Genomic DNA, 27,844 nt, shown 5'->3' with positions numbered 1-27,844 from the left:
CAAGCCATGTTTGGGGGTCCATTGATCAGTTCAATTTGACTATATCATAGGTACATGAATGAGAATACTGGGCAATATGAGTTGGCACCCCATTGGGAATAGTACTGAATGAAAAGCTTAGGAGTTTGGACTTTTAAGGCCTCTCCTATTTCACCCCAGTCTAGGTCCCGATCTTTCTCTCATGCATGATTTCATTATCCTGCTTCCACCCGAACTCCCTGGCTTAGCACCAGTGTACTGATGAGCTCCACTGTCTGCAAAACTTGTATCTTAGATATCTGCGTGGTGTGGCTCATCACTCACTTCCTTCAGGTCTCCTGCACTCCCTGCTTTATTGTTTTTCACCAGCTCCATTTTTATTTGTTTATTGTTTAATTTCCTTTCTCCCCTTCTAGAAGCTTCATGAGGGCAGGGGCTACTCTAATCTCTAATCCCTAGTGCTTAGGACAGTGCCTGGTAGGTAATAAATTCTCAGTAAAGCTTTATTGAAGCGTTGAATAAGTGAAGTGATATAGTCACAGTGAGTAATCTAGAATCAGTACACAGAATGGATTAGGAGGAAAAAGACTGGAGGCAGAAAGTGAAGCAATGAAGACAACATTAAGAGTATGCCATCAGGACTGTTGTGATAGGTGCAAAAAGATGCGAAGAATTTGGTTTTTTTACATGCTAAGTTCGACACTGGCATACTGTGGTTCTCAACAAATATGTATAAAACGAGTAAGAGAATAAATAGATTGAAAATTTCGTCTAGGAGGAACTTGACAATGCAAAACTAGAGGTCTTGAGAAGTTTTGTTAGAGAAATAATTTTGGAATGAAATGCATAAAGATCATCTATGAAGCAGTGATAATGAATTTATGGTCAAAATATTAACGGCAAAGTTTTGTGCAAAGATACTTAATCATGTAATTTAATGACCCCCTTTGTATGTACTGTAGGGAGGCATGATGGCAGAGTTGGTAAGAATTTGACCTCTAGAATCACCCTGCCTGGGTTCAAAGAGTTGCTGTGCCACTTCCTAAGGATGGAAACTTGGAGAAGTTGTGTAATTTCTTTGTGCCTCAGTTTGACTATATCATAGGTGCATCATCTGTAAAAGTGGAAGTAATAACAAGACCTCCTGCATAATGTTGTTTTAGGATTGCTGAGACAATTAAAGACTTAGAATAGGGCCTGACACTCAAAAAATATTAAGTATCATTATCTGTTTATAAAAGAAAGAGTACTTTAAAGGTAATGATTACTCCAACATGTAGATACATTCAATGAATATCTTCTGTGATACCAACTACATAGTGGCTAGAAACAGTGTACATACATCTAAGCATGAAATCTATGTGGTAGATAAGACCCATTTGTATTATTAATAGTGTCTACTCCCATAGCTTTACCAGTACTCATCAGTAGTCTAGCTAAAATCTCTCTTCTGAACTGCACATCTATTCAGTTATGTCATAAACATCTCAGCTTGACATATCCCAAGCTGGACTCATCTTTCCTCCATCATTGGCTCCAGCCAGTCATCCAAGCTAGAAATCATTGCAGATCTCTTCCCCTCCCTTATATCCCACACCGAATTGGTCACTAAATCTCATTGACTCAGACAAGACTTAAATCTTTCCTTTCTCTTCATCCCGGAGTCCAGGGCCCCATCTCAGGACCCTGGTATGTCTGGACTACCTCAGAGGCCTTTGATCTCTCCTAGCTTCCCTGCACGTAGCTTTATTCCCTACCCTCTGCTTTTCATCTTCCACACTTTTGCCGGAATTAATTTCTAAAGTATAAATCAAATCATTTTACGCCTCTGCCCCTTGACTTTGTCCTTTAGCTTAAGTCCATATTGCTTGGAATGATGTGGAATGCTCTCCATGTTTTTTGACCATGGACCACCTCTACAGCTTAATCTCTTTATCTGAAACATTCTTTTCCAAACTTACAAAAGACTTTCAATTCAGTGACCACAGCCACTACTTTAAGCATTCTTAACATTGCTTGTACCTGGAGTTCTTTTCCCTCTGCCAAGAGAAGAGGACTTGCCGTCCTCAACTTTGAGTCCCTGTTGCTTAACAGAGTGTGACAAATAGAGGTTCTCAATAAACATTTGCCGAATGAATTGTGCAAATAGTAATAATTACATCTGAATTAATAAGTTAAAATGCCATTGGGTGAGTTTCTAAAAATTGATTCAATTCCATATTCTTGGAAATAGGATTTTGTACTTTTTTTGTTTTGTATTTTGAAATTTTTTTGATTAAGGAAAGGTTATCTTAACTAAATGGATGCTTCAAAGAAACCTATTTTAGCACATTTCTTTCTATATGTCTTAATCTGTTAGGGTTGCTATAACGAAACTTCATAGACTGATGGCTTAAACAACAAAAATTTATTTCTCACTTTCTGGCAGCCGGGATATCTGAGATCAAGGTACAGGAATATTCAGTGTCTGGTGAGAGCCCGCTTCCTGGTTCATAGATGGCTGTCTTCTCACTGTGTCCTCAGATGGCAGAAGCCATGAGGGGGCTGTCTGGTGTTCCTTTTATAAGGGCACTAATCCCATTCATGAGGCCTCCATCCTCATGACCTAACTACCTCCTACCTCCCAAAGACTCCATCATCTAATATCACTTTGGGGATAGGTTTCAACGTAAGAATTCTGGGGGGTGAGGAGGGATATAAACATTCAGTCCATGGCACTATACTACTCTATTAAATTAAGTAAGCAAAATTGTCTCCATTTTAGTTTCTTACATTTTGAGGAAAGCTTTCCTAAGTTGCATAAACTTTGTTTATATTTATTTATATTATATTTTCCCATGTGTTTCAGTTTCATGCTTTAAATGGCAAATATATTTGCAACTACCAGCTGGTCTGTGACAGTGATATGAACCTACAGAATAAAGAATCTGTGGTCCAGTGTCTGCATATCTTGTCCTCCTTAAGACTCATCATGCAGTTGGCTCTGCCACAGGAGCACCTTTGTTGGATTATCTTCAATGGTATGTACCCACGTATTTTATTTCCCATCATGTCATTGAGAAAGTTATTTAAATGCCTAGTTTGATGTTAACTTGATTACCTTGTGATTTAAAACATACTTACCTTATGATTATGTTTTTTTACATTTTTATTACATTTTAGTTTGTTCTCATAAGCAGGGACTTAGAAAGCATATCTTTGGGTTTTCTGCTCAAGGAAGTGTTAGAGGCTGTGGGGATAATCTGTTTCAGGTATATAACAAGCAGGGGCCTCAGTTAATAAATAAATATAAGTGGAGAAGAATCAAAGAACCGCTGCAGGTTAGATTGGTTCTAAGGATCATCCAAATGTATTGGTCCTCTCAAGTACTTTGGCCAGTGACTGTGGCTTTCTAGGTATCAACCTTCTCTTCCTACTTGGTTTTACTTGGTTTTGAATAAGGAGCTCTGAGAATGTGTGTGTACAGTATACTTATATACATATGTACATTGTGTAGATACACATATGTACATTATATATGACTCATGAAATATTACCTATCAAAATGTAACATTTTTTTTCTCTTTAAAGAGTTAAAATTTAGATTCAATTCAAATTGTTTTTAAAGTTACAATGAAAAGTTGCAATGAGTCATCTGCTATATTGTTCTCTGGATAATATATTCTTAAAAGGAAAATAATGACAGTGTGTTCTATATGCATAAGAGCTGGACAAAATAACCTGAAAGAAAACACTGGATTTTACCTCATCTATGGCAATTGAAATACATTTCCTAGCCTTTTCCTACCTTGCCCTCCCCAAATATTTTTTTGACATTTTGATTGAAATTAGACTTTACATGCCAGAGATGAGGCTGATTTTGGAAGAAATTTTTTAGTCCAGTGATTGTCAAGCTTTTGTGCCTGATCATGCTCAAGAGCATCTGTGATTTCCAGAGTAGCCACTACCATCTCTCTACCTGAGTTGCTCACACATCTTGGTAGGGACTGAGCAGGAGCAGAGGTTCTGTGCTCAAGAAGCAGTGAATAGGCCCATGGATTGGGCCTTGCAGTCAGGCCTTGCTTGAGTGGTGGAAATGACCCAGCATGACTCCCTGTCTGCAGTCTTTTCAGATTCACACACAAAAAATCCCAATATTCTTAAAAAAAAAAGAATAATGATTTTTAAATGATTTTTGTATCTTCTCTGTCCTTTTCTTGGTGTGTGCTTTTTCTTTACACAGGTAGTATCATGCTCTAGATTTTATTCTGTTTCCTAAATATTATTCTGCTCAATACTATGGTTTTAGAATCTAGACAGGTTCCTGTCTGTAAATCTAGTTCATTAACTCTGCATGCTGAATTGTGTTGCAGATAGCTGTACACTTCTAGAGATGGCCACCTGGTTTGCCCTACCTCACTAACTGCACAAATAATTCTGCAGTGACTATCCTTGCATGTGTCCTTTTATAGACCTGTATGAGAATTTTCTGGGATCTATGCCCAGGAGTGGGATTGCTGGGTTGTGAGAAATATATTAATATATATTTAGTTTCACTAATTCCTGCCCGTTTTAATTAATTTTTCCAAAACCTATTGCCAAGCATTGTTCTAGGTGCTAGGGACACAGGAGTGGACAATAGACCAAAACCCTGTTCTCATGGTTACATTCTGCTACAGGGAGGTGATAAATCAAAACTAATGGACCTAGAGAATATTATGCTAAGTGAAATAAGTCAGACTGAGAAAGACAAATACCACATGATCTCACTTATATGTGGAATCTAAAGATCAGAATAAAGGAGCAAACAAAACAGAAACAGAGACATAGAGAAAAAATTGATGGTTGCTAGATGGGAGGGGGGTGGGGATGGGGGAAAAGGTGAAGGGTTTAGAAAGCACAAATTGGTAGTCACAATATAGTCACGGGGATATGAAATACAGCATGGGGAATATAATCAATAATGTAAAGATTATGTAGGGTGTCAGATGGGCACTGGACTTATCAGGGGGATCATTTCATAGATGTGTAGATGCCTGACCACTGTGCTATACAACTGAAGCTGAAGTAGAATAATATTGAAATACTGAATGTCAACTATAATATATATGTGTATATATACATGTATATATTATATACATATATATATCACAGGATGTAAAATATAGCATAGGGAATATAGTCAATGGTATTGTAACAGCTATATAAGATGTCAGGGGTAGTAGATTGCGGGGGTTATCACTTTGTGAGGGGTGTAAATATCTAACTATTATACTCTTTTGTACACCTGAAACTAATAAAAAATGTATTAAAAAGGAAAACCTAAATGGTTGTGGCGGATCGTGCAGAGTGCTATGGAGAAAAAAAATGCTGAGGAGGGGATAGGGAGAGCTGAGCTTGGGCTGGGGCTGGGCTGCATTTTTAAATAGAATGATCAGGGAAGATCTCACTGAGATGACATTTGAGCAAAGACCTGAAATGAGACGTCTGAATATTTGGGGGAAGGACATTCCAACTGAGGGATTAGCACATCCAAAGATCCTGTGGTTTTAAAACTTTGAAATTTAAGTAATCAAAAATAAATTAACTTACAATTTATCAAAATACATTTAAGCTTTTCAGTTAGAAGTTAACACTTATTCTCTTTACTTTTAATTGACTATTGTATGTACACATCCTTGGTTTCTTAACCTATGTAACCAATCTTGGTTCTTTCATAAAATTTAACTGGGTGTATGAATATTTGATAATACCTTACTTCTCAATTAACTGGAACCCTCAAATTTAAACCCTCGAATTGTCAGATTATTTTGATGGTGGCCGGCCATCTTTGATGAAAAGGAGTCACATGACAAAGCAATAAACTCATATTAGGGATTTAGTTAAAAACAAGCAAAACAAACTTCCGGAGATATCTGAGGTTGTCAAGATTCAGTCTGTTTTCATTCTATACCAATTACTCTTTTCCGCAGTGGGGATTCGTGAGCCGTGCCAAGGTCCCGCAAAGAAGGGCTCAGTTATAGTCAGGACGTACTAGGGTTGGAAAGGTTAAAGGCACATTTTTGAAATACAGAGGGCCCTTGTCATTCTTGAGGGCAGTCTCCTTGAGGCCTTCTGAAATTCCCCAGTTCCTGTTACTGACATGTTTATACAGGCTCCTGGCTTATACCTGAATCACATGTTTTGTGGAGAGGCATGCGTTTCCTGTGCATAGCCTTACTTGGTGACTTTTTCTTTTTTAAACAAAGAAACACAGTTATACAGTTTAATTTTGAAAGATTAAGAGCAGAGGTCAAGAAAACCAAATTGAGATAAGAATACTGTGCTTGAACTGTTACTAGCCAAGTGGTTTCTTCCCTGCTGGATCTTACGTGAAATAAGTAACTATGTCGAGAACGCAGCCACACTAAGAATGCTGAGTCCTCGAACGTTAAGGACCTATTGCAATCTCTGTGAAGTTTATGGCACTATATGTGTTTAAGATTTTATGCAATACTTTCGGTCATTGAGTTATGTGATTAATAATTATAATGCTTACAGGTGCGTTTTAATCAAGTGATGTGTATTTTGGAGCAGATGTTGTTTTCTCAAGCTTTTAAAGTTTAACTGTGAACATAGGATTCATAATTGTTGAATTTTGATGGTTATGAATTTTAGATCAAATATTTTATAGAAAATATTTAGACTACTTGCATTATAATTACATTGCCTTTTAAAAAGCATGTTACCATCTTCGGGTATGTTGAAAGCGTTATAATGTCCTTTGTATATAGAGAGATGTATGGAGATGTCGTTCCTCACCCCTCCCCATAACCCTGCCATCTGACTTCTATCCTCATTTAATTAATGGCCTGATTAAAAATAAAATTATACTTGAATGATATTAAATAGGAGTTGGAAATACTGTTTTTCATTAGAGTGCTCATAGGACATACCTTAATAATAGGATAAATATTATATGAGACTCCAAAGGAATATAATGCAACCTATTATGCATTATGATGTTTAAATTATTATGAGATTATTTTTTTGAGTATTGCATGATTAAATCTGTATGGCTACCCTATTTGGAGATAAATCTTTAGTTTTTCAACTATAAGGAAACCATGGGAACCAATGCTATTTTATATGAAGTACTAAAACCACAGGGTACATAAATTATGCTACTAAAAATATTCTTTTGTTCAATATATTTCAAAACTTAAAGTGCTTTAAAAATGAGAATCTTAAAAACAATTCCAAAAAAAAATAAAAAAGATTCCTGTGTGAACATATTTAAAATATGGTCATATTAATTCTTTTAATGATTCAGCTAACAGTTACACAACAAATTGTAATGATTATAACTCTCTAACCATTGTCAGACTTTCTCATGAGATTACTTGTTTTGAGAACTACAGATGTAAACCACAGAAATTGGAATATAAAATTTCCATCAGTTGACTATAAAACATATTAATGATATTTTTCTCCATCTAGGTACCATTTACATCTACACCATTTGCAGAAAACTGATGGTTATTGGTCAGTCTTCCAAGGTATGAAATTTACTGACAAAAATATCTTCCCCTGTATTTCCTGTTTTTCTTAAGACATTTGTTAGCATTGAATACTGACAAAGAAAATTTAGTGACTATATAACAAAATTTAGTGAATATATATGTGTATATATATAACAGGTTTTCAATTTTTAGTTTTACTTTAACATGACCATATGTAAAAATACAGACAATAAAGTATTAATGAAAAGAAAGCATTCTTAAAATTAATAAGTATTCTCCACTGTCCCTTGGTCTCTCAGATTAGTCATAACTTGTAAGCTTGATACTGACTATCCATCTTGTAACTATATCTCGAGATAGGGTGACCAACCATTCTGGCTTGCCCAGGAAGGTCCTGGTTTATACATCTTGTCTGGTATTATTAGTAGTGCCTGCTTTCACCCTTACAAGTGTCCTGGTTTGAATGATAAACTATGGTTACCCTACTTATGTGATACCTATGGAACTTGGACTTCATTTTGCTTGAAGAAGTTGGACTTCACTTACGGCCTACATGCTTGCTAGTAGTTAGGTGAATGCATACCTAAACTCTGTCCCAGTCACAAGCTGAGGGAAAGGGGACTTTATTTTATAATAAGATTCCCACTGACCAGTACTCACTGCTCAGTTTTAGCTTGAGGGAATGGCTGACACTTCCCTATAATGTTGGTAGCACTTTTATCTCTAGGAGACATATTTTTTCCCTGTATTTATTGTCCAGCCTTTGGAATGTAGGCCAAGAAGGGCGAGTATAGCCCCGCTGTGACCATACTCAAGTTGTTACTGCCATCTGAAACATTACTACTTTATTTTTCTTTATCACATGCAGTATTCTTACCCTGAATATTCCAACTCTCAGGACAGATGCATTTTTTTTTTCTTATTTTCTCAAAACATAGCCAAGTATCTTGAAAGTTACCAACACTTAAAAATGGAAGCAAAGAGATTTGCATGCTTAATTTATAACATTAATTATGTGCTCTCTCTCTGTTTTGTTCCTTGAATTGAAAAGCTCTATTACTGACAGTGACTTGAACAAATCTGTGCCTGCTTTTGGCATGAGAATTAAAGTGAGGGGAGACTGTCCCATGTATAATGGAAACTTGGCATACAGAATATTCCAGGGATTCTACATGCAGTTACAGATGATTTCCTAAAAAGAATTTGCAAATTCCTATTGCCCTTGCTGTAGCAACAAATACTGCTTCACAGAACCATCATAATTTGGTTTGCTATAGTGTTTGTGTGCCAAAGCTTTGTAGGGCAGAGATGTATGTGCCAAAATGTAACTGTTTGTTTGTACTTGTTAATGCTGAGAGAATTTTAATGTGATAGTCTTTTAAAAATAATTTTAAATTTATACCCTATATAAGATTTCTCTGCTCGTAGAACTTGAATTTCTCTCTGACAAAATAAGAGCTGAAGGAGAGAATAGTTCTGTGGTCTCGGTCTTGAGGAATGGTGGTGAGGGGAGTAAGGGATACAAGAATTTTGGGGTGGTGAGTGGTTGTACAGTTGGCATTTGAAGAGTGGGATGAAATTCTTTCAGTTTGTTTAATATAATAAGTTCCAAGGAAATTAGTAATTTTCGCTCAGAAATTTCTAAATCTTCAGCTAGTGAATTGAGACATCTGTGTCCTTCTGGGTCTGAGGGACCCTGATTCTGTAGCTACTTTAGAGTTCTCTTCTAGTCTAGCATGAGACAGAAGGAGAAATAGGTACGAGATCCTCAGGCTTTTCTTGGAGTCACCCCAGAGCAATACAAACCCTTATTCCTGGAAGATCCAGGTGTTATGGCTACCGTTTGTTATTATTATTGAATCCCTACTATGCGTTAGGCATTGTGTGAAGGGCTTTGCATTAAAGTCCTACGAGGTGGGCACTACCATCATCATCATCATCATCATCATCATCGTCATCGTTTGTTGGGTGAATGCCTACCGTTTATCAGGTAGGCTTCTCAGCACTTTCATATGTTATCTCATCTAGTCCTCACACCACCACTCAGAAAGGTACTGGTATGACCTTCATCTATAGCTGAGGACGCTGAGGCTCAGAAAGGTTTATTTGCTCAATGTCACACATCTAGTTAGAAGTGTAGCTGAGGCCAGAGCCAATACATCACTGCGTTGCCCCACAACACCACTAGAACAATGCACGAATGTCGACTAAATTTAATCTTGTCGTGACTATTTTGGCTCACCTACTCAAATGGAGGAGCTGTGTGGGCGGGGTTAGTATCTTTTGACATGATTATTGCTGAAGACCTTGACAGGCCAGGAGCTGTTCCCCAGATGGGAAACACTTCCTTTTGCGCTGAGGGAGGTGAACAGCATAAGCTTAGGGAGTGGCAGGAGGGTAGATTTCTGAAATCTCTTTTCCTAAAGACATAGGACAATTTTGTTTTCGGTTATGGTATAACCTGTAGTTTTTTCGGAGACATTTAAAACTGGAGTATAGTACTCAGCAAATATTTTAAAAATATAGTAGAATCTATTCATTTGAAGAAAATGATTCCTGTTTCATTTACTATAAAACTGAAATAGTTTGTAAAGCCTGTGGCTTGAACAATGATTGTCCAATTATTCCACGTTCCATGACATAAACTTCAAATCAAACCTTTGAAATGCTGCTCAGTGTTGTTTCCCTCAAAAGCTGGCATAAATGGTGCTGCAGTGCCATCCTGTGGCTGAGCTGGTTAACTGTGTGTGTGAGACCCCGGAACCGTGTCCTCACTGGGCTCCTAAAATGGGGTTTTTCAAAGTTGTTTTTTTTTTTTTTTCTATGAAGAGACCAGTCCTGTTTAAATCCCATCATTTTATAAAATTAATAGAAACAGTTCTATCTTTTAGAGGCAAGAAAAAAAAATGCTACAAATTAAGAATTATTTTTTTGGAAATGGCTTTTCATTTTTAAAATCTGAATGATGGTTTTTCACAACCCTAAAAGGAATGATGTTTTTTTCAAAACCCTAAGAGGAACGATGGTTTTTTTTCCCTCTGAACTCCCCTTTGTCAAGGCTGCCTTGTGTAGTGGAAAGAACGCTGCTGCACTTGAAAGTCCGAAGACCTGAATTCCAGCTCCAGCTCTGTCACTTATGAGCAGTTTAGCCTCTCGGAGTCAGACCAGGTTACTTTTAAGATCCCCTTCAGCACTAAAATCTGTGATTTACGGTTTTTTATGCTAAGTCTCAGGCCAAACCCAAATATAATGTGAACAACTGGTAACCGAAGCTCTTTTTATTTTGAAATGTGAAATTTCTAATACCCCGGGGGGCTTTTTGGAAAGACATGTGAATTTAAAGTGGGGAAATTTATACCTGGCTTAATCCCCTACTCTCCAAACCACACCAATCCAAATGCAAAGATCCACGGTAGGATTTTTGTGCAGCAGATGTGAGAAAACTTGAGTTTTGATGACTCTTGATTCCATATCAGTTCATGTTATGGCAAGGTTAGCACACAATGACGACAGCAGCAACAACAAAAACTGCAATAAAGCACCCCCGGCAGACTTAGTAGAGGTATAGTGTCCAGGAGCAGCGACTGAGAGGGTCATTGTACCATGGTTGGTCACATACTCTAACTGGACATGGACAAACTGGAGCGAAGCTGTGGAGGACCAGCCGTGATGGGGAAGGGACGTGTAGTTCTGGGAGGTGCAGAAGTGCTCAGCGATCTTTATCCTGGACAGAGGGCAGGAGGCATCGGTGTTTTCAGATTCTTGGAAGGCTGTAGTTTGAAAGTGAGTTTAGAGTGGTTTGGTGCTGTTCTGGAAGATATGACTAGGACTAATGCACAGGAGGTGTATCAAGATGGTTTACATTTCAGATTAAGAAAGTATGTTTGGACTTGTCTTCTGATGCCACCTGGCATGTTCCTTGTTACTGGAGGTGGGAACGCTTGGGTAGGGAAGGTGTGGGACATCAGGTGGTAGTGCTGGTGATGTTGGTGAGGGTGAAATTAGATTGGCTTTCAGCCCTTTTATTCTATGATGATTTGAAATAGTTCCGTATTTGGCACCATGAATTGAATCTTTTAAATGCAGGTCAGTTAGTCAACAAGTATTTATTGCATGTCTACTACACACCAGGTAATGTTCTAGGGGGCGGGGGATACGTTGGTGAACAAGACAGACAAGTGTTTCCTAAGTGAACTTACATTCTAGCGAGATGCGCTTACATTCCAGTGGGTAGCAAAGAATATTGACATTCTGTGTCAAGCCCTGCTCTCTTTTCCTCTGGATTCAAAATTGACTAGACTATGGCGAATTCTGCCCTTTCAGGTTTCTTCTTTCCCTTAGATGTCCACTGAGCTGCTTGCACACGTGTTATATACACTGTCTTTGAAGGCTCCAAAGGTGGTAATAGGGTCTGAATGTTACCAGTGTTTTATTTATTTTTGCTATTAAATACTTTGTCAGTCTAGTAGGTTTGCTTAATATATATGCATCTCCTGGACCTTTTTGTTGATTTGCCTTTTCAAGGCGGATTTGACTACTGTACATATACTTTTCCTTAATTAATTCCTTAATTATTTAAGGTCAAATTTGTTACTGGAAGAGGGACTTTATTCTGTTGTTCAAATTTATTATCATTATTTTCTTAAGAATCTAGAATATTTGTTAGCTCTCTTGGTTGGTTCTGCTAGCTTTAGGGTTGTTCAGTGAATTCATTTAATAGCACTTGGGAATATCTGTTATGTACCTGGCACTATTCTAGGTAATGTAAAAACGAATAAGGTGCTTTTCCTATTTTCAAAGAGATCACAGTCTAGTTTGGAATCACACATGTGAGCATGTTAATGCTATTGGATGTGACATATGATATATGTGTACATAAAATATATGTAAATCATACACACGCACGTAACACAATTACAGCAGAGACAGAAATGAGGCAATGGCCATTTCTCTCTAGTGACGTTAGGAAACACTTCTTTTCAACAACTCTTCCCCGTATTCTCCCTCCTCCTCCTGCTCTTGCTGTTCCTCTCCCTTCTCCTGCTTCCCCTCCCTCCTTCATTGTCATTACCAAAGCTAACACTTACTATGTGTACTATGTTCCAAGCATTTAGTGTGTGTTAATTCATTTGGTCATCCAACAATCCTTTCAGGTAATCACTGTTACACCTATTTTGCAGATAAAGAACCTGAGGCACATGGAGTTTAAGTAAACTGTCCAAGGTAACACTGCTAGTAGTGGAGGTAGGGTTTCATCTCGGTCCTGTAGGGCAGGTGAAGGAGTGAACACAGTGAGCAAAGACACACATATTTGGACCACTAAGGCGTGTTTTGTGCCATGGAAAGCACTTTGAACCAGCTTTAAGTATACGATGCAAGATCAAGAGTAACGGAGAGTGGGGGTAGGCAGGGACTGTCTTTGCATGCCGTGTATAAGGCTTGTACTTTGTCATATAGGTAACAGAGAGCCACTGAAGTGTTTTAAGCACAAGAGTGCACAACCCAATTTGCATATTAAAGGGAAACTCTGGTGGAGGTAAGGGCAGTGTATTAGGAAGGGGGAGTATAAGAAGAAGGCCGATGGTGAGGTAAAGACAGGGAGACAAGTGAGGAAGTACTTAGCAGTTCAGGGAGACATAGGAGGACCTGCTTGGTTAAGGCTAACATTTCCATGGACAGAATTTAGAAATGGATATTCTGAGATATTTAGCTCACAGATTCTTATTTTCATCCTAGTAATATTTTTTATAAAAATATGTGGAGCACAGATCAAATTTCTTCTTATAGTCAGTCAAATGAAGAGCAACATAATCCAATTACCCTTTAGCTTTTGGAATATATTTGAAGAAAGGAAAAAAATCTGAAAAAATTAACTGAAGAATATATATATAGTCAAATAGTGTTTCCCAGTGTAGGGTTTGTGGGAAGAATATGTTTAAAAAGAATTATCAATGGATTGATAGGGGAAACTCATTCAGTTAAAATAGTGCAAGAAACTTTTACTTATATTCCTACAGACAGACCAATACAATGGTGACCGCTTTCCCCACCACTGGAAATAGGCACCATTTATGGAGTGCTCACGATGTGCCAAATGGCATCCTAGCATATCACGTACATAACAGCACTGCTGTGATGTGTCAAAATGCCCATTTTACAGATGAGAAAATTGAGGTCTGGAGAGGTGAAATGACAGCTCCGAGTGATAAATTTAGGACTGAAACCCAGGTCTATTTGATTCCAATCTTGAACTGTTTCTACTAAGTATCACAGGCCCTAGACTGTAAGCTTTTTTCATTTTCCCTATTCTGATATACCAGATTATTTTCAAAATCGTGCATTGGTTCCAGGCCAGCTAATAACAGTTGTATTGTTGGAATTAGTGCCTAGACTATCATTGACACTTGATTATATATATTAGTAAAAATGAGCTGAGTTCATGGGACTTCAAGAGCTAAGAAGGAAGACATTCTAAAGTGGTTAACTTGAGATTGAGTTCTCTAAATTATTCTTTTACTTTTTAAATACTTGAGTTTTTTTGACTCATTATTTATGGTGTTTTTGGTTTAAGTAGTCAGCAACTTGTGCTCACAACTTATGACCTGATTATATTAAATAAAAATAATAATTATTAGCTTAAAATGAAAATGCATTCAGTTGTGCCCTTTCTTTCTCAGGCCTTAGAATTTCTCCTGTGGGCCAGTGTATGTATGGAGTCCTCGGTCCCACTCCTGTCTGTCAGGTACTTGACGTGGAGAGCTACTCTTTATACTGCTGTCTGCCAGTGCTACTATGACTGCCAAGCTGGTATTCATGGGGAGGTAGGCGACTTTTTAATTCTGAGGATCCTAATATTTTAAAATACAACTTATGCAGCATTTTCTTCTTTAGATGCCCAGCAAGAAAATCACAAACAAACAAACAAACAAAACCCAAAGAATTGCAATGAAGCAAAGACAAAAGTCCTAGGCTTTATTTGCAGAAATTTGCTTGGCTTCTCTATTTTGCTGATTTCTTGCTCGGCTTTCTGCCCTCTCCTTTATTCTTTATTCACTTCTACCATCTTTGCTGCTTTTCTGAGTAAGATTTCTGGTATCTTTTCTTCCTCATCGTATTTTTGTATGCAAGTTACTTTCCTTCCCTGTTTACTTTTATATTCCATTCGCCTACCATTCCACCTCTCATTTTATTTATTATTTATCTATTTGTTTGTTTGTTTATTTTCATCTATTTCTTGTTCGTTTTTTTCTCTTTTCTCGTATATCTTTTTGACTGAATACTTGGAATATAACTTAACTACTGGTTGGGGCTTCTATTGTCCTATCCAGTACCCCTATGCAAATGAAAAAATGCACATCTCTACAGCACACGGTTCTTGCTTTGTCAGTGGATGGGGCCTTGGTGAGAATTAAAATAGGCACCCCTTTCTTTGAGCCAACACATACCGGCACCAGTGTGCATGGCTTGTGGAGTGCAGTGTGGGCTGGATTTCAGCCCTCACTCAACCACTTGGCTGAAAGTCTTGTGCAGGACAGAGCCTTCACAGCTGTACAAATCCCTGTTCATATCCTGTTCACAACCATAAATAAATCATTTGGCCAGTTAATGGCTCCTTTACATTTAGTTTTTCCTGCCCGAACTAATTCTGAAGGGTTGGATGGTAGTGGTCCAGAGGCAGGAGAATAGCCTAATACAGCCCTTGTGGGATACATTTTCTAGCCTAGGATACATTCCAGAAATTACTCACCATGTATGTATAGTTAATTGTAGTGTGTTCGTGGTGGCATAGTTCTATAGCTATTCAAATTACCAGGGAATGGAACATTTACATACATAGTGTTGACCACTTGATTCCAATGGAATTCTTCCTTCCAGAAAAATTTAACACTTCATATATGTTTTTATTGTGGTCTAGAAGCATCGTCATTAAAATTGTAAATTATAAATGCACTATTTCAAAGAACTGATAAAATAAATTACGTGACTTGAACTCTTTTTGTTATTATCTCTAGAGAGTTATAATAATGGTGATCTGATTAAATAAGCAAGCCTTCCTTCTTCCTTCCTTTCTTCTGATATAAATAAATACTTCCTATATGGTGGGTACTAGAGATACGAAAATGAATAAGACCCTATAAAGACCTCACAATTTAATGGGCAATGTGAACATTTGAATAGATAATACAGTGTGTTTTGGTAGGAAGGTTAGGATTCAAGAAGAACACTGAGGAGGATATGTGAGTGTGTGTGTGTGTGTGTGTGTGTGTATGATGTGTGTGTGTGTGTGTATGATGTGTGTGTGTGTGTGTGTGTGTGTGTGTGCAATGCCGGAGATGTTATAATATGTATGAAGCTAGTGTCTAACCTAGAATTTGGCTTTCCTTACTTTTAAAATGTCTTAACTCATAAAGTTAGCGTATCTGACAGTGTATTAACTTTAGATCCACAGAATTTAGTGGTGCTTATAGGAAGTGATAGATTGGATAGCTACTGTGTTATAGAGAGTCAGCATCAGCCTAGAGTTTAATTCACCAATTAAATGTCTGGGAGAATAAAACATGCTGTCTTGATACATTTTTAATCACTACGCTCTTAACTTATTATGAGTTAAATTTATTTTAATTGCATCTAGGCATTTGCTCGGCGTGCTTTAGCTAAAATTGATGAGTTAAGGCAACTGGAATTAATGGCATCCTCACAATCACAGGAAGAATCCAGAGCATATTACAGAGAGGCCACAATAAAGGTATAAAAATTTCATGAAATAAAAGAAATTGACTGCATTCTACAGTTGATGAAGTGCTTGCTGTTAGTAGTGGGGAAAAGCATCCCACTGGTGCTTCATATATAATTCTTCTTTTTGAGGCAGATGGCGGTGATGATCTTCAAACGAGGAGTATTTGAGTCTAGAAGAAAAAACAAAAATTTGTTTAGACCCAAGATAAGAATTAACCTAAGGGAAGTACAAACTGTAAGTCTAAGACTGTCTTCTCTGTTTCAGACTCATTTTTGGTGTATTTGTATTATATCTCTGAATCTTTTAAGCCTTGTCATTAAATATTAAACCTTGCAACCCTATTCTCTGCACCAGTGGCAAATAGAGAGAAGAATGCCTTCCCAATTTGGACACTACCTCACTTCATCCCTTCCTCAAAGCTTTTTGTACCTTCACACAATCCCAGTTTTGTAGCTTTAAAGGACAAGAGGCCGAAAAAGAGGCTGGGAAAGGTGCCAACGCACAGGCCTCTGAGTGGTTCCACAGAGGCCTTTGTTTTGACAGCTTGGTGTTAGTTTAGAAGTCTTTGAGGTTGGAGAGAAGGTGGTGGCACCTTTTCTCATCCACTTCAGGTTTCCCCTTTGGGAGTGTTTAGGAAGTAGGTCAAAGTGTAGCAACAAACAACCCCCATATCTCCATGGCTTAAAACTATTTATTTCCCACTGGAGTCAAGTTATTACAGTTATCAGGTGGCTCTGCTCATGACCGCTGCTCAGGGCCAGATTGACAAGCAGGCTTCACTTCAAAAATTGCTGGTGGTTCTGTCAGAGAGCTTTGGAGGGTCTCACACAAGGCAGGAATACCCAGCATGGAAGTGACAGCAGTCTCTCCTCCCATGTTAAACCTCATCACAGGACCCCTTCCAGCCACAAAGGTATTTAGCAGCAGTGAGGGCTATCGCAGGAGGCACCTGGGATCTAGTTATGCCTTGTGGGGTCCTCTGCCTCTCCTCCCTTGTGCCCTTTTCCTTCTTCCACCGTCTTCCCTGTTACCTTTCTGAATATCAGTATTCCTTAAGGCCGGGTCTATATTTCTTCGAAGCTTTCCCTGACTGTTGTAGATGGTCATAAACTCTCTTCTGTAAGCTTCTTTGTGGAGACTGAAAAGGAAAGTGAGGGGGAAGAAGAGCAGTTTCTAACAGAAGAGTAGTAAAATCTCAGAATCTGGAAGGGATTTTAGAAATCACGTGCTTCAGTCCTTTTCTAAGATGGGGAAAATAAAGCCCAGAGTATTTAAATTACTGGCTCAAGGTCACCAAGGCAGCTGCTGGAAGCACTGGGAACAGAACTTGGGTCTCTAGTCCAGTGTTTTCTCTCTACTGCAGTGACTGCTGTTCTCTGGTTCTTAACAACATTTAGAAGTAATTCTTTTCTTAAATTTTAAATAAATCATAATACTTAAATTCAGGTATTATTTGGACATGGTAGCTTTTTATTGCTACTTAGTGTGACTATGAAATATTGACCACTGAGCCCAGAAGTACGTTTCATGCAGCCCTTTTAAATCATATCCTTTACCATCCAACGGTGTGTAATTGGTGGGGTTGGTAATGTGCTGAATTATAGTAATTTCATGGATGAGCTGTTGAACTGCCTTCACCTGGTGCTGTTAACTAGTAATGCTGTAGTGTTTGTAAGAAAGCAGGGGACAAGTCTTATTTTCTCGTTAACATTTTTTTCTTTAAGCAAACCAAATTTAAGTATTGAAAGTTGTGAGGTTGTCATTAATGAGCACATTGTTAGGACTTGATTTATAATCATCCTAGTATAAAAAATAAATATATTTTCAAAAAAAAATGTTTAAAATTCCAGATAGCATTACATTAAAAAACATTAATTTCTAGTTTCTTATAAGATCATCATTATATGGAAATTATATGGTATATCTTTTTAGGAAAAAATTATAATTGTTCAGTGGGTAGTTTTGACAGAGAATAGTCAAAATACCCTTTTTATAAAGTCATAGTATATTACTTTGACATATTTTGCAGAAGGTTCTGCTTTATATGTATGAAATAATTTTATTATATATTTCCTACAAAAGAAAGTAATTTTAATATGTATTAAATCTATTTTATAAAACATTTTTGAGTGTGTAAGGCAGTTAGTTGTTAACTCAAAGTAAATCATTTTGATTTTCAAAGGATTCTTTTAAGGACTACTAATTCAGACTCCTAATGATTGACTGTTTAGTGATTTGTTCAGTAAATATTTTTAGAGTACTGCTATGTGAACAAGATGGATGGAGGTTACATTCCAGTGAAGAAATTACATAGTAAATAAATAAAATAATTATAGCTTGTCATGAGTATTAAGGAGGAAATAATGGTAGTAATGAGTTACATGTAAAGCCCTTAGAATGATCCTGGCACATAGTAGGTCCTGGGTAAATATTAGTTATTGCTATTATTTATTTTTCATTCATTCATTCTATAGCCATATACTGAACACTTATTGTTGTTTCAACTGTGGTAGAATATAGAAAAGACTAAATTGCAGTTCTGTCTTTTTGAATGATTTCAGGATAATGATCTGGATTTGACTATAGAGAGCAAAAGGGGGGAAACATTCTAAGTAAAGGATTAGAGCATGATCATAGCTTGAAAGCAGGAGTAAGCAAAGTTTATTGGGGGACAGTGCTTGACTGGGGTAGGTATACTATGTTGGGGAATTAACATAATGCATCTTATATAGTAGGTATCATGGAAACCACAGGATTTAGAAGTGGAACAGACTGCATGGTTTGCGTCATCCAGCTTCTTATCTGTCCTTACATTTAAAACGGTCTTATATGCACTATGCAGTACATGAACCAGAATTTGTCTAGTATTTTTGTTACTATTATTTTAGTTGTTTCCAATTCTTTGCTATAATTAATATTGATGTAATCAACATCTTAAATTATATTTTTCAATCTTTTATTTGTTATGGATCAACTTCTAGGTGTAGGATTTAAATTAAAGGATACACTTTTATTTCTCTTGATATGTATTGCCGAATTAATTTCCAAAGTATGTTCTTAAAGGTGACAACCAATTGGTATGTACCAATTTCGCCACAAGCAATGATTGTTTTGATACTATGATTTCTTTACTTTTTTATAATTCAATTTTCATAAAATGGCTTGTTTTATCTTTATTTTTTGGATTAAACTTTCCCTTATATTTGTGTTTACTCTGTTTCCTTTTTTTGTAAATTATCTTTCAGTCTTTGAACATTTATCTACTAGAGATTTTAATTTTTAAAATATGCTTGAATAAGCTCATTGTTTTTATAGACATTAATATTTTCCTTGTCGTGCTTGATAGCAATCCATTTTTTAAATTGCTTGGGCTTTAAATCTTTTTTATAGCTCTTTTAAATATTTATATTTTAAAGTCCTTTATTTGGTATTCATCTATAGCTTTGATAAATATTCTGTTCCACTTTTTGCTAACTTTCCTATGATATTTAAAAAAAAATTTACTGTAATCTATTTGGGTTTTATCCCTGCTTTTGTTTTTTTGTCTTTCTGACTTTGTCCTAAGAACAGGAAAGAAACAAAGGAATCATGGGGAATATGATGGGTATGTTCTAACTGGACATGGATTCTAGAAAAGCCAACTAGAGCTACCTTTCTTATTTTCTTGTAACCTAAATACAGAGAGCAGGTAATTTGTCGGAGAGAATAAAGTGTGGAGGCAAGCGATCTGAGGGAGGTGAAATCATTCTGGGTCTGTTCAAAGCAGAGGGCCTGGGAATGCACACAGGGCTTTAACAGTTACTAGTTTATTCGCATACCGCTGGTCAACTCTTCCTCAGAGTTAACTAGCATAAAACCAGTTATTTATATAAAATATTGTCTCACATTTGGGTTTGAGGACCTTTTGCATTAGAATTTTCTACGGTGCTTATTAAAAATGTCCCACTCAGACCCACTGGATCTCTGGAGATGTGGTCTGTGAATCTGAAAAGCACTCCTGAGAGATTCTTAAACAACCGAAGTTTTAGTATCAGTTCTTCAAGGGTGTAATTTGGATACCACAAAGCCTATGGAGACTGATGCTGCCCTAACAAGATAGTGTTGAACAGCCTTTTTATATTGCCTTGGAAAAAACGCAAAGAAATACCAAAGTGTTTGATATAATGGCAGCATGACATGAACTTTAATGGAGTCTGGAATGATACCTCAAAAAAATGAAAATCATAAAAGCAGCCATCTCAATGATAGGCCAACCACTCTTTCTTTTAACATTGATTAAGCATGTCTTACTTATCTTTGCCATGTAACATCAGATATTGTAGAACTTTTAAAAAATGGACTGTTCTTTTTTTGTTTTGTTTTTTAATTCTAGTTGCCGTGGCCACGTACTGTCACTGAACGGTTGTTGGATGAGATGTTTGATAGCACTGCATCCCAGTTTCTGGCTGTCTTGGAAGCTCTTTCTGATTCAAATAGGCGAACACTGCAAACTGGACCTGTTGTTACAGATGAAGTAGAAGTTCGTGATGTTGTCTCAGAACTGTTTATAGCAGGAAAAGAACTTTTGATAAGTAAATAACTTGTTGAGATAAATAATATTGTATTGTAGAACAGGAGTAAGATAAGTTTTTAGTGTGGTAGTCCATCCATAAACTCATATCCAATTTTTATTGATTATGAATTGAGAAAACTTGCTAAACTCAATTGACAATTCAAATAATTTATTAGTAGATTTCCTTTTGGATTTTTAAATGTATACAATCATCTGTAAATAATGACAATCATATTTCTTTCTAATTCTTAAAAGTTTTTATTTCTTTTTTCTTACATTTCTTGGCTTATTGCACTGAATATGATCTCCAATAAAACATGGAATGGAAGTGGTGAGAGCAGATATCCTTGTCTCATTTATGATCGCTAATGGAAAGCTTTCAACACTTACCACTAATTTTGATATTTGCTAAAGGATTTTTTCAGATACTCTTTTACAGACTAAGGAGTTTGGTATTTATTCTTGTTTTGCTTTGTTTTATTTGTTTATTTGTTTGTTTTAAACCCTGAGTAGTTGAATTTCATCAAAAGCTTTTTCTGGATTTAATGAGATTTATTGAGTTGATCAAGGGCTTTTCTGTTTTATTTCTGTTAATATGGTGAATTACATTGATAACTTATCTAATTTTTAATCACCGTGTATTTTGGGAATAAACCTAATGTAGAGGTGAGGATAATCCTTTTGATATATTGGTGTTTTTTTTTTGCTAATGTTTAATATTTTTGCCTCTCTGTTCATGAGCGAGATTTTCCTTTCTTGTAATGTCCTTTTTAGGTTTTAATATCAAGGTCATGTTGGCCTCACAAAAAGAGTTAAGAGGTACACACTCTTTCTCTATTACCTGGAACAATTTGTGTCAGATTGGTGTCATTTTTTTCTAAATGTTTGGTTGACTTTACTGGTTAAGCCATTTGGACCTAATTTTCTTTGTGGAAAGATTTTTAACTATGGATTAAATTTCTTTCATAGACATAAAATGATTTAGGCTTTCTTTTCATTAAAAAAATCTTCTATCTGTTTGATAAATTGCACTTTCCTTGACGATTTTTGTTTTTATCTAATATTTTCAAATTTTAATTAAATTTTTAATATCTCATTATGACCTTTTTAACATCTGTAAGATCTGCAGTGGAGTCCCCTTTTTCTTTCCTGATAGTTGTAATTTTGCCTTTTCTCTCATTTCACTGGTTGCACTAGAAGTCTACAATTTCATTAGTCTTTTGGAGGAATATTTGACTTTGTTCAACCTCTCTATTGTATATTTGTTTTTCATGTTATTTTGTTTTTTTCTTATTTCCTTTAATTTATTTTTCTTGGCTTTATTTTGCTGATTTAAAAAAAATGATTGACTTGGAGATTTAGATCATTGATTTTCAGGATTTACCCTTATTTAATATATATATATTTATATATAAAGATACTTCTCTCTAAATGCAGCTGTAGCTATGTACCTGAAATTTTGCTTTATCTTACCACATTACCATTTAGTTAAGAATATTTTTTAATTCCCATTATGACTTCTTCTGTGCTATATGGGTCATGCATGAGTCAAAACATATAGAAACATTCTAATTATTTTATTTTTTGTTTTGTTACTGATTTCTAGCTTAATTATACTGTGGTCATAAACATGTTCTGTAGTATTTGAAACCATTGAAATTTGTTGAGATGTGTTTATAACCTAATTTGTGGTCAGTTTTGGTAAACAGCCTCTATGTATTTGAAAAGATTACATATTCTTTGTTGTTGGGTACGTTGCTTTATATATATAGCTTGTAAATAATGTAGTTAAATTTTCTTTATTCCTACTATTTTTTTGGCCTGTTTATTTTGATGAGGGAGATGTGTTAACATCATCTGCTATGCATTTCTGTTGGTGTGGAATTTTGTTACAACATAGTGTATGCATATATTTTACTTTAGCCCATATTGCTTTCCAAAGTGATTTTTTCTAAGTAAATTTTTTACACTCCTATCAGCATTATATGAGAGTTCTAATTGCTCCAGATTCTGATATTTAGATTTGTGTCTTTTTTATTTTGTCCATTGTTGTGTGAATTCAGTAGAATTCCATTATGGAATACATTTGCGTTTTTCTGATAACTGCTGAAGTTGAGCACCTTTTCATACATTTCTTTACTATTTGGATATCCTGTTGTGAAGTGTAAGTTCAGATCTGTTGGAGGAGGTCATCAAGAGGATGTGACTACAGTTGACCTGTGAGCTGGACCTGGGCCATTAGAGGCTCCTTCCTCCTATCCTGTCCTTGCAATGTACAGGTCCTACTATGTTCACATTAGTAGCCATTTCAAAGACATAGTTTTGAGAGAGTAAGGTGCTGTAGGGACCATCTGGATAGTATAGGTGACTGACCCCATTAGTTAAATCCTCCCTATAAACTTTTGGTGGGCGGATGTGGAAATCTACTGGTCTTGCAGCTACCTAAGACAAGCCTCAGATGTAAGTTCCCTTGCTTATGAAAACTGCCACTTACCCATCTGAAGGTCTGCCTCTTTCTCTGATCTCTCTTTGACCTGCATGCATGGGAGCCAGTTTGCAACCAAGATCTTTTCCCCATTTTTCTATTGGATTGTTTGCTTTTTTCTTACTGGTTTAAAGAATTCTTGATAGATTCCAGATGCAAGTCTTTTACTGATTGCATGTACTGGAAACATCTTTTCTCATTTGGTGGCTTGCCTTTTCATTCTCCGAATTATAGCTGTTAAGGAACAGGAATTCTTTTAGTTTTGTTTTGTTTTTGTGTCCAAAATTCATTCATTCATTCAACAATTATCTACTGGGTATCTTCTTTATGTCTGGTGGTCTCCTAGGTTTTCTGGGTACAACTATGAATATAGTCGTTGGTCTAAAGAACCTATAACCTGGATATAGGATTTGGGTCAGTAGGGATCTGATCCTGGTTTTATCTTTATAGTATATGGTAAGACTATGAAGGCAAATGCAATCTTAATGTATGTATTGGGGTTTTTATTACTCTATATTATGTTTGTACTAGGATCTGTAGCTATAATTCATTCATTTTCTCTGCTGTAGTACTCCATTGTATGAATCTTCCACTTGGCTTAGTCATCTGTGAATGGATCTGAACTGCTTCCAGTTTGGGGCTGTTATATTTTCTGTTGCAAAGACCATTCTTATACATGTTTCTTAAAGCAAAGGTTCATGGGGTTTTCAACTATTTACATACTTAGTAGTGGAATGAAATCAGTATTGCATAGGATGTATATCTATGACTTTACCAGATAATGCAAAATTGCTTTCCAAAGTTAATGTTCAAGAGCAGTGAATGAGAGTTCCCCTTGTTCCTTATTTTGTCTAATATTTGGTATTTTCACTTTAAAATTTTCCAGTCTGGTAGATATGAAATGGTATCTCCCTATGCTTTGTGTTACATATATTCTGTTGTGAAGTTGGGTCCCAAATCTATGACTTGTGGGCATAGATTCTCCATGAATAGTTTTTTTCTCCTGTACCTAGAGTCAAAGCTCAGAGAGCCAAGTTTAAGTTTCTTACTTGTTTCTTTGTTTTCTGGTTCACTTTTTTATGTAGTCTCTAATCATAACAGGAATTCTTAATTTTAATGTAGGCCAATTTATCAGTATATCCTTTATAGTTAACCATTTTTGTGTCATGTTTAAGAAATGTCTGCTACCCTAGTGTCATAAAGATATATTTCTATGCTTTCTTCTAGAAACTTTATTATTTTACCTCTAACATTAGGTCTAAATTTGGATCTTTTTTTGTTGGTATGAGGTAGGAATCAAGTTTTATTTGTTTCAATATAATATCCAGTTGACACAGTACCATTTGTTGAGGACACCTTCCTTTCCCTATTTGCTTATACTATCCCTTTGTCATAAACTAGGTGACTATATGTGTGCTTTTCACTCAGTATAATTCCCTTGAGATGTATCGAAGGTGTTGTGTGTATTAATAATTCACTTCTTAATGTTGCAGAGTAGTATTCCATGTTGTGGGTGTATCACAGTTTGTTTAACCAGTCACCTGCCGAAGGACATTTAAGTTGTTTCCAGTTTTTGTCTCTTAGGAATGAAGCTACTATGAATATTTGAGTACAGGTCTCTATGTGAACATGAGTTTTCATTTCTCTGGGATAAATGCTCAAGGTACAATTGCTGGATCATATGTTAAGTATATATTTAGTTTTGTAAGAAATGCCATACTATTTTCAAGGATGACTACCATTTTACATTTCCACCAGCAATGTATGATGATCCAGTTTCATCCTCAACAATATTTGGTAGTACCATGATTTTTTTTGTTTGTTTTAGCCATTTGGAGAATTATGTAGTGATGTTTCAGTGTGGTTTTAATTTGCTTTTCCCTGATAGCTAATGATGCTGAATATCCTTTTATGTGCTTATCTTTTCATTTGCCATCTTTACACTATCTTCAGTGTTTTTTTGTCCATTTTCTAATTAGATTGTTTATTTTTTCTGTTGAGTTTTGAGAGTTCTCTGTATGTTCTTAATGCAAGTCCTAGTCATTGCTTTTTAATACAGTAAATACATTTATTAACCTGTTTTCTTCATCCTTACTTCCCATTTTCCACTGCTTCTTTCTAAATTAATTTCTTTTTGCTGAAATGTAAACTCTAAGAACTTTGAAATAGTTTATCTGGATATAATATTTTGCTTAAAAGTTTGTTTCTTTTAAAATTTTAGAAATATTTCCCTACAATCTTTCATATGGTGTTTTTTCTTTTTTCCTTTTTTTATGGTGAAAGAGCAGTTTATTAGAAGAAAAAGTACACTTCAAAGAGGTAGAAGTAGGCTGAGCAGAAGGCAGTGGCTCAACGACCATTATTAAATGAGAAAGTATTTCCAAAGCATTAGGAGCAGGCTGTGGGTCAAATGCTCAAAGGCCCAAAGGACCAACAGCCAAGGGTCAAGGGCCAGCTATTTAGTGTTGAGAAGTCAGTTTAAATCTTGTTTTATGGATTTAGCTTTTATTTTATTTTGTTTTATATTATATTATATTTTATTTTATTTTGGAATATTGGGGAACAGTGTGTTTTTCCAGGACCCATCAGCTCAAGTCAAGTCATTGTTTTCAATTTAGGTGTGGAGGGCACAGCTCAGTGGATGATGTGGGAATTGAACCGGCGACCTTGGTGTTATGAGCACTGCACTCTAACCATCTGAGCCAACTGGCCTGCTCTGGATTTAGCTTTTATATTTTTTTCTTTTCTATGATGTTCTTACACTTCATTATATTGGGTGTAAGGGTGGATTTAGTAGTACAGGCAGTACTTTGAGGTCTGACATCTTTCTTTAATTTTTTCATGTTACTTCTTCATTACTTCACTTACGTTTACTTAATTCTCCATGGGTCCTAATAGATAAATGTTAACACTTCCATTCTCCACATCTTATTTATTTCATTATTTTTATCTCTTTATTCCTTTCTATTGCCTTCTGGTAAGGTTTCTCAATCTGATTTTCCAGGTCACTAATTTGTTCTTTGGTTCTCGCTGCTCTATTCTGTTCATCTATTGAATTCTTTGTTTCACTAATAATATACTTTATTCTTAGTACCCATTTGATTCTCTTTTATAGCAGGATGTTCTTGCTTCTTATCTCTAATATATCCTTTCTTATTTCTTTGAGAGAATACTTACTAAGCTTAAGCTGTGGTTCACTCTGTTCCATTTTTATGCTTCCTCTGGTAAAAGATGTCGTCATTTGTAGTCTTTTTTTCAAGGTGTTTGTGCTTTTAATTTTCTTTTCTCATGAGTTTACTTTACCTTCTGTTGCCTTGGAACATCAGCTGACTTGGCTAGAGAGTCCACCTGGAAGGAGGGATGAAAGGCTTTAGCTTGTGTGCTTCTAAGTGAGTTTAGGATGTGTGAGCTTGCATTTGTGTGCACACACCTGTGTGAGGGCAGGAAGTCTCTGTGCCACAGGTTGGGATCATCTTCACAGGAAAATACAAGATCTCAGATGAGAGTTTCCTTGACATCCTTCACCCAAATCTGAAGATTTGTCTTCGTCTGCACCCATCCTTTCCACTGTCTCTTATTAAAAATCGTATGTTTCTTCTCTTCCTCTTTAGGTCTTTAAGCCTACTCTTTCCGAACTCTCCCTTCATTCCTTGTCCTCTTTCAGCTTCTTCCCTGTATTTCTTCCTCTTGTTAGAATCAGATTTATTGAAGGAATTGTCTATTTTCATTGTTCCAATTTTTTTTTCTTCCTTCTTGTACGTAAGCAGTCTTCTGTCCCCAGCACTCTGCTGAGCATGCCCTGATGGTCTCCTTATTGCTCAATCCAAGGGTCACTTTTCAGGGCAACCCTTTACTCTCTGTAGTATTTGTTGCTGTTGACTAGTACTTTCTCTCTAAACATTTTTATTTGCCACTGTTTCTCCTTCTCTTACATGTTGGTGTTCCTTAGTGTTCTGTCTCAGGCAGCTGTATGTTGTCCGTTGCTGATTCTATCATTTACTATGGCTATATAATGATGACTTTGAAAGTTATACTCCTCTTTTAGATTTCTTCCTTGAGCTTTCTATTTGTTATATGTAGCTGCCTATCTGACTAGTTAACTCTATGAATATGTTTGACACTCCATGAATAGCCTTCCCTGACTGCTCTCCTATCCTAAGCCTATGTTTGATGCCCTTCCACTTTGTCCCCATGACACCCTGAATTTGCCCACTAAGATTTCTTCTTTCCCCCACGAGAGTGTAAACTCTGTGAAGGCCTGGATTGTCTTTCTTTTCCATTGTTTCCCTAGTGCCTGATGGTTAATATTTAGTAACTATTTATTTGTATGAATAACATTCAAACCTCTCTCTTTCCTTTCCTAGTGTCAAATATTGGTACAGATGGAATGCTTGGTTTTCCACAAACATCTCTTCTGCAACTTATTATAAATAGAAAAAATGGTATTTCTATGGATGCTGCTGTGAAATTTATAAAATTAGCTTTTACCTATGAGGAATGGAGTTTATTTGAATCATCAGCTGGGCAGCTTATTGATTTTCTCCAGGTAATATATGCAAAACCATTAATTTGTTTTATTAGGATGATACTGAATTACTAATTAACTTATG

General features: G+C 36.2%; 1 protein-coding gene across 1 annotated transcript in view; it reads left to right on the top strand.

Annotated features, from left to right (window-relative positions):
* The window catches only part of CFAP54 (cilia and flagella associated protein 54), a 252,362-nt gene that overhangs the window by 11,909 nt on the left and 212,609 nt on the right, over positions 1-27,844 (top strand). Inside the window, exons 4-10 of the mRNA XM_019732067.3 lie at positions 2,828-2,999; positions 7,438-7,496; positions 14,138-14,281; positions 16,093-16,206; positions 16,330-16,431; positions 20,570-20,768; positions 27,599-27,780. Coding sequence (XP_019587626.3) covers positions 2,828-2,999; positions 7,438-7,496; positions 14,138-14,281; positions 16,093-16,206; positions 16,330-16,431; positions 20,570-20,768; positions 27,599-27,780 — 972 coding nt within the window. The remainder of the gene's footprint in view (positions 1-2,827; positions 3,000-7,437; positions 7,497-14,137; positions 14,282-16,092; positions 16,207-16,329; positions 16,432-20,569; positions 20,769-27,598; positions 27,781-27,844) is intronic.

The sequence above is a fragment of the Rhinolophus sinicus genome, chromosome 1 (genome assembly GCF_057876585.1).
Source record: "Rhinolophus sinicus isolate RSI-liver-muscle chromosome 1, RSI-T2T, whole genome shotgun sequence".
NCBI lineage: Eukaryota > Metazoa > Chordata > Mammalia > Chiroptera > Rhinolophidae > Rhinolophus > Rhinolophus sinicus.
Note: the sequence above shows the minus strand (reverse complement) of the source record. Positions and strands in the feature narration are given on the sequence as shown.